Below are 18,241 nucleotides of genomic sequence, written 5' to 3' on the forward strand. Positions count from 1 at the left end.
CTTACTAATTACTCCTGCAAAAATACAATTAATAGGAAATACTGTCCTATAAAATTATATATAATTTAGATTGGAAGGCTTGAGTTCTAATCTTATAGTCTGTTTATAGACTATTTACATGGAGGTATATGCCTTTCATTTGAGTGGGACTAGTAGGCATTCATGGTATTTCATCCTTCATTTAAATCTCAGACAACCTTGAAATCTGAGGGACTTTTACAGTGGACCCTTGTTATATGCTGGGGTTTGGTTCCAAGATCCCTCGTGTATAACAAAATCTGTGTATGCTCAAGTCCCATTGAATATGACAGAGCAAAATGATGTCCCTTATAAAAATTGGAAAATCAATGTTTGATATTTGAAATGCATACTTTTTTTAACATTTTCAAACCGTGAATGATTGAATCCGTGTATAAAAAATCTGTGGATAAGAAGGGCCAACTGTATTTATTTTTTTGCACTCCACTGCAAATAACACTGGAGGTACATACAGTTCGCCCTTTGTATCCATTGATTCTGCATCTATGGACTCAACCATCCACATCTTTAAACTATTATTTTATAATCTTAAAAGCAAGGAAGAGGCAACAAGGGGGTCAGCTATTTTAGATCTGATCCTAGTCAACAGGGATGACCTGGTCAATGGGGTGCAAGTGGTGGGATGCTTAGGTGGGAGTGATCATGTTCCCCTGGAATTTGTTATACAGTGGAAAGGAGAAGCCAGGCATAGTCAGACACACATTCTAGACTTGAGAAGAATGGATTTAAATTTAGTGAAGTACTGAGGGTAATTCTATGGTCAGGAATACTAAAAGAGAAGGGAGTTCAGGACGGATGGGAGTTTCTCAAAAGGGAGATACTGAAGGCATAATTTAAAACAGTTCCAGTGAGGAAGAAAAATGGGAGGTGTCTCAAGAAAACAGGATGGACGACTAAGAAACTTTCAACTGAGCTAAGTTTTAAATGGAACATGTATAAGAAATAGAAAAAGGGGGGAAATCACCAAAGAGGAATTCAAACAAATAGCTAGCACATGTAGGGGTAAAGTCAGAAAAGCTAAAGTGCAGAATGAGCTAAGGCTTGTTAGAAAAATTAAGAACAATAAAAAGGGCTATTTTGGGTATGTTCACAGCAAATATAAGAAGGAAATGGTAGGGCCACTACATGGAGAGGATGGGGAAATGTTAACAGGGGACAGAGAAAAGGCAGAATTACTCAACACTTTCTTTGCCTCAGTCTTCTCACAAAAGGAAAAGGATGTTCAACCTGACGAAAATGGAGCAGAGAACACAATAGGAGAAATCTAGCACAGAATAAGTACAGAGATAGTACAGGAATACCTTGTTAATCTAAATGAATTTAAATCTCCAGGACCTGATGAACTACATCCAAGAGTATTAAAAGAACTGGCAAACATCCTGACAGTAAGAGCTGTTTGACAGTGGAACACACTCGCTCGGAGTGTGGTGGAATCTCCTTCTTTGGAGGTCTTTAAACAGAGGCTGGATACCATCTGTGGGGGTGCTTTGATTGTGATTTCCTGCATGGTAAGGGGTTGGACTGGATGGCCCTTGTGTTCTCTTCCAACTTTATCGTTCTATGAAACCTTGATTTTTGCCATTTTATATAAGGGAAACCATTTTACTATGGCATTGTTTATAATGAGACAAGCATCCACAGATATTGGTATCCACCATGGGGGTGTCCTGGAATCAAACCTCAGCAGATGCCAATGGCCCACTATAGCATATATGTGCAAGACTGAATTTCAGATTTCGGTTTAGGACAACTTTGACACAATACAGCATGCTCTTTGTTTCAGCTTTCTACTCACAGCCAATAAGTCTCGTCCATCTCGGTCCAAGTTTGGAATTATCACTTTCATGTCTTTTCTTGGCCATCTTGGGAAATTCCCTTTATAGTCAGGAAGCTGAGTCACTCCTGGCCACTGTGATTCAGTAGGTGTGCCAAGAGTGCGGAAAATCCGAAAGAGCTGGTCAATTTCCGAGTCTCCAGGAAACAAGGCTTTTCTGGTCACCTGGAACAAAACAAACAAACAAAAAAGAGGACGATCTGTTTATCTGGCTCACCAGAACTATGATTCACTTTTGGGGCAGTCTTACTATTTCACCAAATAACAATGTAACAAGAGACTCTCCAGTACAGCATCCTGCTTTCCATAGTGGCCAATTAGATGCTTTTGGGAAGTGTATAAGCAAGATATGAAATAAAACCATGTCAAATATTATTCCTCATCAACTGCTGTTGATAGGCATGGTGCATCTGATCCTAGTAATGACATATAATCTTCATAACAACTTGATGTTGACAGGTGTTGCCTTCATTATTTTATCTTATCCTTCTTTCAATCCATCTATAGGTCTGTGATGACTGGTCCTTCAGTCATCTGGGAACTTCTTCTGAACCATAAGGGGTTAATCTGGGAGGAGGAACATGCTAATGAGAGATGACATCACATGCTAATGAGCTGTGGCATCATAGCTGATGTAAGGTCTAACTGACCAATCAGAGAGTAGGACCGCGAGATTCAAGAACTTTCTATGGGAAATCTTTAAAAGGCCCTTTGAGGCCATGCGCTCCTTTGTCTCTCCCTCGATCCTCTCCTGAGGGGGAACCAGATGATGTCTCTTGGAGTCTGGGGGACACAGACTCAGGAATGCAGGTAGAGTTGGCAAGGAGCCAGCTCCCTGATTCCAAGAACTCAAAAGGACTACAAATCCCATCTTCCGTGAGTAGTTAGGAATGTGTTAGCTAGTGCGTTTAGGCCTTTTGTTATTTTCAACAATGGCTTGTCTGGAATGAACTCTGTAACTATGTTCTTTGACCTGCAAGGCAAGGAGGCTTTGCAAGAGTGATATAAATTCTCTCTATCCTATTCTATCCCTTTTTAAAATAAACTTCTTTCTTAAAAAGCATCTGCTATCTCTATGCTCCTATACACGTGCCTAGGCTCGGCTACTGGTTGTTCTGGGTTGGCAAGAAAGGAAACTAGATCTCTCTCTCTCTATTCCTCACAAGTCTCAGTGTGTGTGAGGAAGGGGTAGCTGTGGAGCTACAATAAAAATATAATTATAATTCATTCACTGGGTGGTGGCAGCGAAAAGTTCTTTTTGTAAAGGGATTCCCTGAGAGTAATAGTCACGCACAGGCTTTGCCCTCAGGGATCAAGCAACTAGGGGAAAGTGTTAACTGTTCCTCCCTGCAATTAAAATTTATGATGGGATTTCTTCAGGGATAAGAACTTCAGTAGGGGGGCGGGGGGAATTGTATATATTGTATTTTTTTTTAAAGGTTGAATGCCACTTTGATTGTGGAAACAAAAAGCGGGATATAAATTAAAGTTTTATTATTATATTATTATTATAGTAATTAGACTTGGAAATTAAAATCTTCCAATGCTCAGTCACAAAACAAAACAATCTAAATGCAAGATGACAGAGGAAAAGCACATGCCATTACAAAAAGTTTTTAATTATTTAAGAAAAATCACTTATTATCTTTTACATATACAGCATGCCCGCGCCATACGCGGGCACACCTTACGCGGCCTTGAGCATACGCGCTCAAGCCGCGGGGCGCGCGCGGGGAGGAAGGGGTGGTGCATCCCATTCAATTGAATGAGTGCACGCGCCTGTTGCGCCCTGCCCCATTCCTCATAGAAGGGCTAACTGGGCTGCCAGTTAAACCTAACTCCAGTGTGGAAAATGAACTAGCACCATACACACACATACACAGGGAGGGGGAGGAGACTTGTGGACAGGAGCTGCATGCCGCCATCACTGCTTACTGTTACCAAAGCAAGCTTTTCTCTCTTATCGAGCAGGATGAAGTAGCAGGAACACAATATTCCAGGTGGGGCCTGACCAGAGCAGAATATAGTGGCACTATTACTTCCCTTGATCTAGACACTATACTTCTATTGATGCAGCCTAAAATCGCATTGGCCTTGTTAGCTGCCGCATCGCACTGTTGACTCATGTTCAGCTTGTGATCTACTTGGACTCCTAGATCCCTTTCACATGTTGTCTCCTTAAGCCAGGTGTCCCCCATCCTATATCTGTGCTTTTCATTTTTTCGCCCTAAGTGCAGTACCTTACATTTCTCCCTGTTGAATTTCATTTTGTTAGCTGTGGCCCAACTTTCTAGTCTATTCAGGTCATTTTGAATTTTGATCCTGTCCTCTGGAGTATTAGCTATTCCTCCTAATTTGGTGTCATCTGCAAATTTGATAATTTTTTCCTCCAAGTCATTCATAAAGATGTTGAACAGTACTGGGCCCAGGACAGAGCCCTGTGGGACCCCACTGGTCCCTTCTCTCCAGGATGAAAAGGAGCCATTGTTGAGCACCCTTTGGGTCCGTCCGGTCAACCAATTACAAATCCACGTAACAGTTGCCTTGTACCTCACCTTGCTCTTGACGTTGCCGTTTAATGTGGACCATGAGTAGGAATCATACAGCCCTCCAGATGTTGTTGGACTGAAACTCCCAGCATTCCTCATTATTTGGCATAGTGGCTAGGACTGATAAGAGTTGTAGTTCAACAACATTTGAAAGGTTGCATGAGTCCCATCCTTGTTGTTGGCTCTAAATATACAAGCCTATGTCCATTTGTTAGCTCCAACTATATCTGATCAGTGCTACTGATTCAATGGGTTTACTCAAGTTGAGACTAACAATGAGATGTAGGCCCAGGAGCAATACAGTAATTAGAAGGATAAATGAAGATCAATGACAGAAAAAAAACACACAAGGCAAAGCCAAACAAGTCATAACTGTATCCCCCAACTCCTTGCTTTCTCTGTGAGCACACCTGGCCCTTAAATGATAGAATCCTATAGTTTTAAGATATCTCAAGGACCATCCAGTCCAATCCACTGCCATGCAGGAATACACAATCAAAGCCCTCCATCCAGCCTCTGTTTAAAAACATCCAAAGAAGGAGACTCCACCATTCTCTGAGGGAGCATGTTTCACTGTTGAACAGCTCTTACTGTCAGGAGATTCTTCCTAATGTTTAGGTGGAATCTATTTCCCTGTAACTTGAATCCATTGCTCTGGGTCCTATTCTCAGGAGCTGCTGAAAACAAACTTGCTCCATCTTCAGTATGGTAAATGGCACAAGTAGCATCCCTTTAAATATTTCAACAGGACTATCATATCACCTCTTAACCTTCTCCAGGCTAAACATATCCAGTTCCCTAAATAGCTCCTCATAGGCCGTGGTTTCTACACCTTTCATTATTTTGTTTACCCTCCTCTGTACATGTTCCAGGTTGTCAACATCCTATCTGAAATCTCAAGCCACTTCTCTCTCCTTCCCACCAAATATCAGTTCTAAAATTACTTCTTACTCAATTGCTATAGCATCATTTGTTTTGAAATCTGCCACCACACTCATTATTCCTTTGCCAAACTATGGCCTCACTCCCTGCATTCCACCTTTGGACCTTCACTTCTGTCTTGTCTGGTTCCTCAAAAGATCCCTAACTCCATTATACTCCTTCTGTGATTTGTACAAAAATTATCCCCCTGCTCATATCATTCTGCCTCTCCAAAGAGGTGGTTCCTGGTACCCCATGTAGTCTCACAAGGAGGGGTCAGTGAAGAAAAGATTGTTCCTCACGAAAATGATTTGGAAGTTTTCCAGCACTGCAGTCAACCATGGAGGTTCCTCACAGGAGATGGGGGTTGAGTGTTTAAAATACTTTTGGGAAGACCTGGTTTCAATCCAATGGGGCTCGAGCATAGGCGGAATTCGCCTTACGCGGAGGGATCCGGAACGGATCCCCCGCGTAAGGCGAGGACGGACTGTACACAAAGCACATATCAAGGATTTCCCCCCACAAGTTAGTGGCTATCTCCATTTTTTGAATATATGAACTCCATAGTTTAACTAGATTCTTTGTGAAGATGTACTTTTCTCTATATTATATCTCTCGCAATTCAGCTTCCCAAAGAAAAGGAACACTGAGAAAGTGCATGTTTTAATTTTTAAATACTGGCCACCTGGTGCTGAAGAATAAAAATGCACTGTAATATATTCTACATCCTCAGGCATACATGGTCAGAAGAGTATTTGAATGGTGGAGCTTAAGGTAAGTCAATAGGAGTAAGGAGCCCTGGTGGCGCAGTGGTTAAATGCCTGTACTGCAGCCATTCACTCAAAACCACAAGGTTGCGAGTTCAAGACCAGCAAAAGGGCCCAAGCTCGACTCAGGCTTGCATCCTTCCGAGGTCGCTAAAATGAGTACCCAGACTGTTGGGGGCAAATTAGCTTACTTGCTAATTAGCTTACTTGCTGTTCACCGCTATGATCTTTGGAATAGCGGTATATAAATAAAACAAATTATTATTAATTATTATTACTGAAGACCTGGAGTCAAGCGACACAGCAGGCACCTCCAAACCCAATAGATTCATTGCAGAAAAATATCATTAGAGCATCAAAAGGGTATAGGGTTCACTACCAAGGACATTTCTCCATAAATTTCAGCTAGTTCTTAACTGACACTATAAGGGAAGAAGGATTCTTAACAGAGAACCAAATCTGACATCTGTCATACTCAGAGTTGACCAGTTGAAACAAATAGGATTCGCTTTTGTTGTTGTTCTTTTTGTTGTTAGCTGCCCTCGAGTCAGTTCCGACTCATGGCGACCCTGCGGATGAGACATTTCCAAGAATCCCTGTCCCCCACTGCCCTGCCCAAATCCTGCAAGCTCTTGCCCATATCCACCTGATTGAATCTAATCATCTGGTTTGTGGTCTTCCTCTCTTTCTTTACCCTCTACCTTTCCCAGCATTATTGTTTTTTCTAGTGATCTGTGCCTTCTCATTATGTGGCCAAAGTATGATAATCTCAACTTAATCATCTTTGCTTCCAAGGAGAGCCCTGGTCTGATCTGTTCAAGAACCCATTTGTTTGCCTTCTTGACTCGCCATAGTGTCCTAAGTACTCTTCTCCAGCACCACATTTCAAATGAATTGATTTTCTTTCTGTCTGCTTCCTTCACAAGTTTGTGAGTTCAAGACCAGTAAATCTACATATTTCTCTAAATACAGTAATAAAAATTCATACAGATCTTCATTTTGTTGTTCTGGTACTCCCCATAATTTCAGGCAGGACTCTCTTTGTTTAAGTTCTAGATGTAATATTGTTGCTTGGTCTTCCTGTTGGTTAGTTGATGTCTCATTTAGTTTCTTTTCTAGCTTCTGGGTGGTATTTTCTAAATTCTCTACTTTGCCAGTGATTTTCCTTAGATCTCCGTCAATCTTGTTTAAGTCTTGTCTAATCAAATTGGTTTTATCTATCAAAATGCAAATGAAACCTGAAACCTATTTGTTGAATACGGTTGATAAAGAATTCAAATCTAAATTTGGTAAAATACTTTTTTATCTGTTAACCATGGAACGAGTAGCCCTTACCCAAAAATGGACATCTGAACATGTTCCCAGTAAAGAATGCTTACTAAAACTATTTGATGCAACTGAAATTGATAAATTAATCCAAATCTTAAATGAAAAACAAACCGAAAGCACGAAGAATGACTGGCAAGTAATATATAATTACATAATTAAGATATGGAAGCCATAAAGGCAGAAATAAAAATTAATTAGTTAAAGAGATATAATTTCCTTTCTTGACCTCAGGAACAATGTAACGTAGGGAGGAAACTAAATTGAATGAATGAACAAAGATTAAGCCTTAGCAGAGAGGAAGAGAACTGTGTAGGGTACAGTTCATTAGGCCGAAAAACAGGTGTTAAAGTAAGTAGGTTGTACAAGGGATAGATTTCAAAAAACAGATTGTAGGAATGTAAAACCCCCAGACTAACAAGTTATGAATTATAAGACTAGGAGGAAATTTATTCCAATTAACTAAATAAGTTAATAAATAATACACAAGTGAGCCTTGCATTAGCTGTAATGAGTCTAGATAGGGATGCCATAACCCGGTGACCCCCGTGACAAACCCGCTTTTGGGGGGCCCGTCACGGTCACGGTCCGGTTTGGCCCCCTGCCCCTGGCTTGGGGCCCGCGTGGCGCCAACCCACCTTCCCCTGCCTCCCCGCGTGGCTGCGCCACCCACCTCCTCCTCCTCCTCCGTTCAGAAGCAAAGGAGGAGGCAGTGCGTGGGGGGGAGGGTGGCGGGGAGGTGGGGAGGGGGCACGGGTGTGCGCAGGAGGCGCACCTCCTTCTCCTCCTCCTCCGTTCCAAGCCTCCCTTCCTTTCTCCCTCCTTCCTCCTTCCTTCCTCCTCCTCCTCTGCCTCCCAGCCCAGGCCCAAGCGGAGAAGGAGGCAGAGGTGCCTGCCTGGCTTGGTGCTCCCTGTGCACGCACGCGCGCGCCAAGGCAACAAGCACTGGCAGGCAGCTACCCACCGCCTCCTCCGCCTGCCGCGCCTCCGCGCTGGGCACTTCCTTGGGCCCGGGAGGCGGAGGCAGAGGAGGAGACTGAGGCGGAGGTGGGTGGCTGCCTGCCTCCTGCCTTGGCGCACGGGCGGGGGGGAGCGCGCCAAGGCAGCCACCCACCTCCTCCTCCACTTGGGCCTGGGCTGGGAGGCAGAGGAGGAGGAAGGAGGAAGGAGGGAAGAAGGAAGGGAGGAGGAGGAGGGAGGAAGGAAGGAGGGAGGAAAGAAGGAGGAAGGAGGGAAGGGGAGGAAGGAGGGAAGAAGGAAGGGAGGAGGAGGAGGTAGGACGGAAGGAGGAAGGGGGAGGAAGGAAGGAAGGAGGGAGGAAGGAAGGAAGGGAGGAGGAGGAAGAAGGAAGGAAGGAGGGAGGAAGGGAGGAGGAGGAAGGAAGGAAGGAAGGAGGAAGGGGGAGGAAGGAAGGAGGGAGGAAGGAAGGACAAGGAGAAAGAAGAAGAGGAGGAGGAAGAGGATAGTGATGATGATGAAATGAGCCAGCTTCTGAGGCACGACCAATGTAAGTTACTCTCATTTTTACAAACACATGCACAGTGGAAAAAAACCAAAGTCCCTTGACCAAGTACACACTTCTGAGAAGAACAGTTGAATCCGAGGGCAAACCCACTTCTTGTTAAACCACCTTGACATATTCAGTGTGAAACCCAAAGAGTATGGTTAGGGAATAAGCCTCTGAAATATGCAAGAGATTGCCATGTTAAGTAAAGCCATGTTAAGGAAAGTCCATTTCTGCCATCTGTCTAGGAATAATGCCCAAATGTCCTCCATTTTGATCATGCCTAAGAAACATGTATTTATATTAAGATTTTTTTAAAACCATCAAATTTTTTGTGTGTCCTCCATTTTTAAAAAATGTGCCCTCCATTTGAAAATTTTGTCCTACATTTGTCCTACATTTGTCCTGGTTTGGAGGTCCAGACTTATGGCAACCCTAAGTCTAGAACAACTTAAGTAGATGCAATTTGCAACACGCATCTGCATTAGAAAGTCAGTAATAGAGGGACAAGTAAATTGGCAAACGATGGATAGGAAGTATTGTATGATTGAAGTTGGTGAGTAGAAAGTTTAAGCAAGTGGTTGAAGGTTAAAGTAAGTAGATTTGAGAGTGTGAGAGAGAAGGTGAATGAGTTAATTTATTTAGATTGTATGGTTAAACTACGGGTAAGAGGACACAAAGAAAGAAGGGAAAGAAAGAAAGTAGTAGTGTAGAAATAAAGGAGAGTGAGGAAGAGGGAGAAGATGGGAAAGTAGATGAAAGGAAATAATTGAGAAGGGAGAAAGGAAGTTAACAAGTGGATGGAATTGAAAGAATGAAAATATCAGAGGACTATCTTTGCCAAATATATGGAAGAATTATAGGTTGGTATAGATATTTTTACAGACAAATTTGAAGTAGACTAGATAGCAATCATGTGTAAGTGTATGAAAGTCCAATATGATGTAATTTTTTTCTTGACAATGTATGATGTGCGAATTTTTTTCTTTTCTTTTTTTTTTTGTAATGATTTTAACGATTTAATAAAAAAATTAAAAAATGATTCTGGGAAATGGTTTTATAAAGGCTTGAGAGACACCATGAGAAGAGCTGAAAAGGGGATATCTGGAACAGGGGCTCCTTTAGAAAGGTATCCCATGAATGTCAAGAACTACAAATCCCATCTGATCTGTAAGATTAGGAGAATGTACTAGCCAGTCACATTAGGATACTTTGATTCTTCTCTTGACTTGGCTGCAATGATCTATTCTGTAAGTTGTACTTCTATCTGCACCTGAAGAAAGAGATACCCTTTTTGCTCATGGCTGAGGAATAGGAGTTAGGTGTAAGGAATAAAGGAGTAAGAGGTTTTTACAGGAGTAGGAATAGGAATAAGGAGTAACAAAATCTATGTGTTACTCCTTATTCCTGTTATTATATTGTACATGCAAACACCAAAAAATAATTTTATTATATTGCACTGGGGAAAGGACTGGGAGGCAATGATGAAGTATTTTTATTGAATATAATAGGAGTTGGAGTTGGAGTAACATTAAGCAAAAGTATCTTACTCCAGAGTAAGACAAGGAGTAACCCCAAAATTACCACTACTCCCCAGCCTTGTTTTTGCTACAGAATTTCTTTACTTATAAAACCTTCCTTTAAAAGTACACTGTTTCTAACACACTCCTTTTCACATGCCTTAGTTTGGCCTGGCCCTTCCTGAGGATGTGGGAAAAAGGAGGGAAGCATATCTACAACATCATAAGCAGAAAGTGCAAATGAAATCTCTGCCAATGTCCTGTTGTGTTGCTAAAAGGGGAGCAAACCAACATGTGGTGAGAGTGGTGAGAGTTAGATAAGAAAGGTGGTATCAAGGGATACCATCCAAGCAGGAGGTGAACCCAAAGAGCCCTCACAGCGCCAGGTCATGTTTTCCTCCCAGTGAGAAAAATTAAAGAGTTTTAGTTCTCCATAATCTAGAATTATAAAGGCCAGTGGGGAAAGCAGAAAATAGCAAACCAGTTTCTTGGGTTTAACAGAGACTTACACGGTGGGCCCCCTGTATCCATGGATTCTTTATCCACAGATCCAAGCATCCATGGCTTGAAAATATTTTTAAAATATATGAATTCCAAAAAGCAAACTTTAATTTTGCCATTTATATAAGGGACACCATTTTACTATGCCAGTGTATATAATGGGATTTCAGCAGCCATGGATTTTGGTGTCCATGGCAGATCATGGAACCAAACCCCAGCAGATACCAAGGGCCCACTGTATATAATATAGTATTTGGGAATGGTAAGAAAAGAACATTCTGTTGACATTTTAAGTCTGTTGGCGTTCAAAATGGTAACAGACAACATTCCTTATGTGAAGTTAAAGGCTTTCACCACCAGCACAGATGCGGGTGAAATGTCAAGAATAAATTCTTCTAGAACACAGCCATGTAGCTCGAAAAACCCACAAAAAACTAACATTCTTTATGTCTTGAACTAAAAACTCAAACATGTTTTGGTTTGTGGAGAATTCACAAGGATGAAAGTTTAAGTAGAGGCATAAAAACAAGAAAATGTTTCATGTACATGTGTGTTCCTCTCCATCGCTGCCACTCTATTTTCTCTTTTCATTCTGAAAATCCATTTCTGTTCTCTCATTCTGCCTATCTTTTTGTCCTTGTCCATCTGGCTGCCAGGCAGGGACACATTACCAAAGGTCTGATCACTGGCAGAGAGTTCCAAGGGCTGAAAGATGACCCCCCGCTAAAATGCATATTTTTTTAAAAAAAATTGCTTAGCATTACCTTTGGGGAAATAATGGGATAGTTTTACTTGTAGGCGGGGGGAGGGGGGCAAGGCTGAAGGAAAAATCTAAGGGCTTTATAGCATGAGCCCTTTTCTCACAATAGTCATTTTAATTTAAAAGGGGGTGAGGAAAACACCACTTTCAGAGCAGCTATCACTACACATCTTCTCAATCTTGTGACCGGGGCTGCTGCCCCTATCACACTCTCACACTCTCTTCTTTACTATGCCTTAATCCCAACTCCCTGCCTTATGTCCTATCCAGCATGCCTTTCGGTTATTTATTGTTATTTCCCCCCCCCCCCATTTTTTCCTGCAATTTCAGAGCTCTGCTACTGTGAGTTACTGTGAGTTTAAGTTTTAAAAAACAGAGAGGGGGACCACCAAAGATTCAGGCTACTTAAGAATAGAGAGGGCAAGGGGGGCTAGGAGGGGGGGGAGGCCCTGATACCATGTGACTTCCAATCATGCAACTATCCTAGCAGCAAGATTTCACACCTGGGGCTTGTGCAATTGTGAGATCATTGATGGGTTCCCCCATCAACGAAAAGGTATAGGCCACAGGGGACACAACAGTTACAGGACAGAGGCATTGTTGTGCGATAAATATCACCAAAGCTGCTTTTTTCCTAATGAAATAGTTTAAAAGCCACATGTAGTAATTTCCTAAAGTCACCAACTTTGACATTTTCAAATGCTGTATTGTCCTGGATGCCCTTTACTCTAGGGCTGTAAAGTCATCTTCACTTGCATTTCCATTATACAGCAGTACCCCCTAGTGGCTGCCACCGCCATGCATTTCTTTTCTTTTCTTAGAAACCAGAAAAGCATAAGAGAGATTGATCAAAGCAAAGATCAGGAACTAGACTCATGCACCTGAACAGTTAGCCATATATTCAGAGGATTGATCTTAAATTGTAGGCTGTGCTGCACCTCAGGACCTTTAGCATCTTCAACCTTTGTCGGGAATTACCTATGCCTTTGTTCTGCCATAATATGGGTTACTGATGGGATATATGGTAGTAATAGTATGATTTAGAAGGGTTTGCTCAGACACAGGTGCTGAGATAATACAGGAAAGCTTGCTCAAGGTCATTTATCTGAATACATCAGGCTTTAATCATAGAATCATAGAGTTGGAATAGACCACAAGGGCCATCCAGTCCAACCCCCTGCCATGCAGGAAATCTCAGGCAAAGTATCCCTGACAGATGGCCACCCAGCCTCTGCTTAAGGACCCCCAAAGAAGGAGACTCCACTACACTCTGAGGGAGTGTGTTCCACTGTCGAACAGCCCTTACTGTCAGGAAGTTCTTCCTAATGTTGAAGTGGAATCTCTTTTCCTGTAGCTTGCATCCCTTGTTCCGGGTCCTGTTCTCTGGAGCAGCAGAAAACAAGCTTGCTCCCTCCTCAATATGACATCCTTTCAAATATTTAAACAGGGCTATCATATCACCTCTTAACCTTCTTTTCTCCAGGCTAAACATCCCCAGCTCCCTGAGTCGTTCCTCATAGGGCAAGGTTTCCAGACCTTTCACCATTTTAGTCGCCCTCCTTTGGACACGCTCCAGTTTCTCAATGTCCTTTTTGAATTGTGGTGCCCAGAACTGGACACAATATTCCAGGTGGGGCCTGACCAAAGCAGAATATAGTGGCACTATTACTTCTCTTGATCAAGACACTATAGTTAAATTATTATTATTATTATTATTATTATTATTATTATTATTATTATTATTAACTTTTATTTATAAAGCGCTGTAAATTTACACAGCTCTGTACATACAGTCTTTTTAATTAGACGGTTCCCTGCCCTCAGACTTAGAATCTAAAAAGACACCACACAAAAGGAGAAGGGAGTAGTGGTGGGGAAGGGGATGAGGTCCAGCAGTTCCTTTCTACCTCCAAGGCCTGGACCAAGGCAGGTGGACTGGAGGGAGGGCTTGGCTTCATAATGGATGGTTAATCTTCATCCAGGGAGGCAAGCGAGAATTATGCAAGGCCTGGGAACGCTTCTCTGAACAGGATGGTCTTCAACTTCGTTTTGAAGCTGGTTAAAGAAGTGATGGCTCTTGTTTGCGGGGGAAGAAGGTTCCAGGAGTGAGGGGCAGTGAGTGAAAAGGGGCGAATCCGAGATGGGGCAGAGGAAATCCTGGGCTGGGACAGCAGACCTTGACTACCAGAATGGAGGGCCCGACTGGGAAGGTGAGGAGAAAGAAGGTCTGATAAGTAAGGAGGGGCCAGCCCATGGAGGGCTTTAAACGTCAACAGCAGGAGTTTATACTGAATGCGGAAAGGGAGGGGGAGCCAGTGAAGGGATGCCAACACAGGAGAGATATGGTCACAGCGGTGGGCGGATGTGATAATGCGTGCAGCTGAATGCTGGACAGAAATTAAAGGACAGAGGTGAGGAAGAGGAAGCCCTGCCAGAAGGATGTTACAGTAATCAAGTTTGAGATTACTAAGGCATGGACCAGGTTCTTGGCAGTAGAGGCGGAGAGAAATGATCGGATTTATTGATGCAGCCTAAAATTGCATTGGCCTTTTTAGCTGCTGCATCACACTGTTGACTCATGTTAATAATAACAAAGGAAAACAGGTTGTATGGAAAAGGAAAAATGTGTTTATTAATTATAATCAATAAGAATTAAGCCTACCTGAAGTTTGAAATTGTATGTAGTTAGGCAATTTTAACATTTTTGGTCAGTTTTGACGATGAAAGTTACTGCAACGGATCTATAGTTTCTTAATAAAGGGTTTCTGAGTTTTAACTACTAAGCCTATTTTCTGAATTTGGAATCCTACTGGTTTTGACAGCCTTGGCTGATCTATCAAGGTCCCAAGTGATTTCCACAATAACAATTCCTGTAAGTCAGACACTGGCAGTGCTACTGAGTCAAAGGGGGAGGGCAGCAGGCCCACTATGTTATTTCCTTTTATTTATTTAAAGACATTATATACTTCTTTTCATCAAATAGTCTGTGGTGATCTCCAAAATTATGGCAAAAATATATTTTAAAAATTATACAATGTTAAAAAAAGAAATAAAACAACAAAGACTATAGATTTCTTCATATATATAACAGCTGCACTGCTTTTTTGAAAATAACTGAAGATTGTTACCATTTCAGCGAATATGCAGCCAATGCTCCAGATATCCACTGCTGTGGAGTAGTACTTACAACCCAGTAAAATTTCAGGAGCTCGATACCATAAAGTTACAACCTAAAAGAAACCATATCAGAAACTAAGTCCAGTTTACATTTGTTATAAATTTAAAATATAAAACTTTCCAATTATTATGTTTGCACTATGAACTTCAAAATCCAAAACTCAGGTTTAAATCACACAGTACACTAAACATAAAGCATACAACTTTATATAGTGGACCTTTGATATCTGCTGGGTTTCGGTTTCTGGATCTCCTGTGGATACCAAAATCCATGGATGCTCAAGTCCCATCATATACAATTTCTTAGTAAAATGGTGTCCCTTTTACAAAATGGCAAAATCGAGGTTTGTTTTTTGGATTAAAAAAAATTCAAGCTGTGTAAGGTTGAATCCACGGATAAAGAATCTGTGGATATGGAGGGCTGACAGTAGTTCTTTCTGTTTACTCAAGAGTAACTGCACATGGCTCCAATCCATATAGAGATGAGTATGCATGAGCAAGGGAGGCTTACCTATCCCACATCAGACTTTTATCAAACTGTCCCTCAACTACACACAGTTGTTTTAAAAAAAACACAACCAAGTTGGTGCCAGTGATTCCTGCTTTTGCTAAATCACCACATAGAAGCCCCACATTCTAAAATAAAAATAGATAGAGAAGGAAGACTTAAACTTCCCCAATCCCTATTGGTCATGAGCTAGATCAGTCACTCAGGCTTACCCCTTAGAAAATAAAAAAGCATATCTATTTGTACTCTACATGTTTAATGTAGGATGTTGTTTGATCATCGATGAGAACCACTGATTGCTATACTAGTCTATCATAAACAAATAATCATAATTATAATCTGCCCTTAATCAAAACTAGCAGGGGCATGTTTCTTTTTTTCTAAGCAAGAGCTCCTTTCTGCTGAAGAAGGTTCTTGGCTCCCAAAACATGTGAACTAATTAACAGGTTACTCTTAAAGGTTTCACAGGGCACTACACATACAGGCATAGTTTCTATTCTAAAACATGCCAATTCTGTTTCTAATCAGCCACCAGATCGCATATTAATTCTGGGAGTATTTTTATCCTACTCTTTCCTTAGTAAATATGATTGCCAGATCTCTACCTTGAGTCCCCACTCCCTTTTACCTTTAGCTTTTTAATAGATAGGAAACTGTTGCCTATTTCTCCCTTAACCATACCCACTGTGATGTACTTCAAATAAATTTATAAAGCACCTCAGTTACTAACCTGGGCAATATTACTGCAAAGAGAGAGCGGGAGAGAGAGACAGACAGACAGGCATTACCTCATGTGTATAAGTACGCAGTGGAACACCAAAGGCTCTAGCAAGGCCAAAGTCAGCTAATTTGATGGCTCCTGTTTCATTTATGAGTAAGTTCTGGGGCTTCAGGTCTCTGTGGATGACTCTATGGGAATGACAGAAGCTCACACCTTGTAGTAGCTGGTAAAGGTAGCTCTAGGGAGAAAAGTTTCAAAGACTCGGCTAAGAAACTATGAAAGGTGGACATATGAATCCCCAAAACAAAAAGTGAGAGGGAGCTCTGCTTGCTTCTAAACAAAATGGGTTCCATTTGAAATGCTTGTCATATCCCTAAGAATATGGGTAAGGCCAAACAGAGGTTTGTCATATTAGTTTTTAGGTACTATAAGGATTAAGACTCCTTTGTCATTGGAGATTAGCCCATTGACTTTAAAGGGCCTTATCCCTGATGGGATAAAGGTGCATTTAATTTTTAAAACAGATGTTATTGCATTCAGCCATGGCTGGGTGAAAGCAACCCGTATACAGTCTGGATGCCAGCTGGGTTTATCCTGCGGCTTTTCCTGTTTTTGAAAAGCTTCAGGATAAGCCCAGCTGGCTTCTGGGCTGTATACAGGGTGTATATGCCTGGTCATGGCTGAATGCGGTAACACCCGTTTTGAAAATTAAATGCACCTTCATCTTGTTGGGGATAAGGCACTTTGAAACCCATTGCACTAATTTCCATTGACAAGTGTACGATGGGAAGAAATTGTACAGTATAATATTGATTTTCCTTTATCTTTGCCTAAACCTTTGGTTGTCATATTTTTAAAAAAATCACCGGGGACCTGTCAGACATCTGGAATGAAGGGTAGTCTAAAGGAGCAGTCTAATCTAAGAAGTAGACCATTCCTTCCTGTGGGGCAACTCTACTGATGGAACCTGCACTGTGAGATGGGAAAACAATACACTGGATGTGATGTTGAAGGCTTTCACGGCTGGATCCATAGTTGTTGGGTTTTTTTAGTTTTTTTTAAATAGTCTTTATTAAACTTTTACAAATATTTACAGAAAAAGAGCACCAAAGAGTCTTTTTTTTTGTCATCACTGTACCTAAATCTTCAAACCATCCTTTCCCCAACCCCCAACCCCCCCCCCCCCGCTAGTTATACAGACATTCCACTTACAGCTTTGCCTCTGAATTCCCCGATTAAATGAAAGGAAAAAAATTGTAGTTAAAGCTCCAACTGCTGCTTTGATTGCTTTCCTGATTTATGTCATAAAAGAATCATGTTCTAAATCAGGGGTAGGCAACCTGCGGCCCGCAGGCCGGATGCAGCCCGGCGAGGCCTTGGGACCGGCCCCAGCCCGGTCCTGCTGCCGATTGCCACCGGGGCCTTTGGCCTCTTGCGCGCAGGGGCAAGGGGGGCAATTGTCTATAGACGCCTCAGAAACATGCATTTATATTAACATTTTTTTAAAAATCAGCAATTTTTTTGCGTGTCCTCTACTTTTTTAAAAAAAGTGTCCACCATTTGAAAATGTTGTCCTACATTTGCCCCAGTTTATTTATTTATTTAATTTTTTAAAAAATTATTTAATTATTTATTTTTTGGCTTCGGCCCCCCAGTTGTCTGAGGGACAGCAACCCGGCCCCCGGCTCAAAAAGGTTGACTATCCCTGTTCTAAATAAAGACTCCTCATAGCTTGTTAATATCTCATAACCATTTCCATGACTATCCATTAAATATATCACATTTTTTTCCAACTAACATAAAGAGAAGGGTAGTTTATCCTCCAAATAGTCTTTCCTATTCCATTTATCTTTACAAAATTTTATAAGAGGGTCCCAAATTTTAGTGTCACTATTATGTTTATCCTGTAGTAAAGAAGTCAGCTTATCCATTTCTACCGCGTCCAAAGTTTTAACTAGCCAGGTGTCTATTGTAGCTATTTCTGTGCTTCTCCATAGTTTTGCGAAACAAATTCTTGCCATGCTTACCAAATATAGTATTGGTTTAAGTAATTTCCTAGCTTTTTCTTTCGTAATCATATTTAATAAAAATATCCTGGTTCCAAATTTATCTTA

The 18,241-nt window shown here is 41.5% G+C and overlaps 1 protein-coding gene across 7 annotated transcripts in view; it reads right to left on the reverse strand.

The window, feature by feature from the left end:
• CDK3 (cyclin dependent kinase 3) overlaps window positions 1-18,241 on the reverse strand; it is a 30,769-nt gene that overhangs the window by 1,489 nt on the left and 11,039 nt on the right. For 5 of the 7 annotated variants that reach the window (XM_089535683.1, XM_089535655.1, XM_089535713.1 and 2 more), the window contains exons 5-7: window positions 16,195-16,365; window positions 14,850-14,951; window positions 1,835-2,038 (exon numbers count right to left, since the gene is read on the reverse strand). In XM_089535683.1, the coding sequence (XP_089391809.1) occupies window positions 1,835-2,038; window positions 14,850-14,951; window positions 16,195-16,365 (477 nt within the window). The remainder of the gene's footprint in view (window positions 1-1,834; window positions 2,039-14,849; window positions 14,952-16,194; window positions 16,366-18,241) is intronic. The other 2 variants (XM_089535673.1, XM_089535703.1) reach the window with 2 other exon arrangements.

This window comes from Sceloporus occidentalis, unplaced genomic scaffold (assembly GCF_023333645.1).
Source record: "Sceloporus occidentalis isolate IW3139 unplaced genomic scaffold, rSceOcc1.0.p SCAF_1, whole genome shotgun sequence".
NCBI lineage: Eukaryota > Metazoa > Chordata > Lepidosauria > Squamata > Phrynosomatidae > Sceloporus > Sceloporus occidentalis.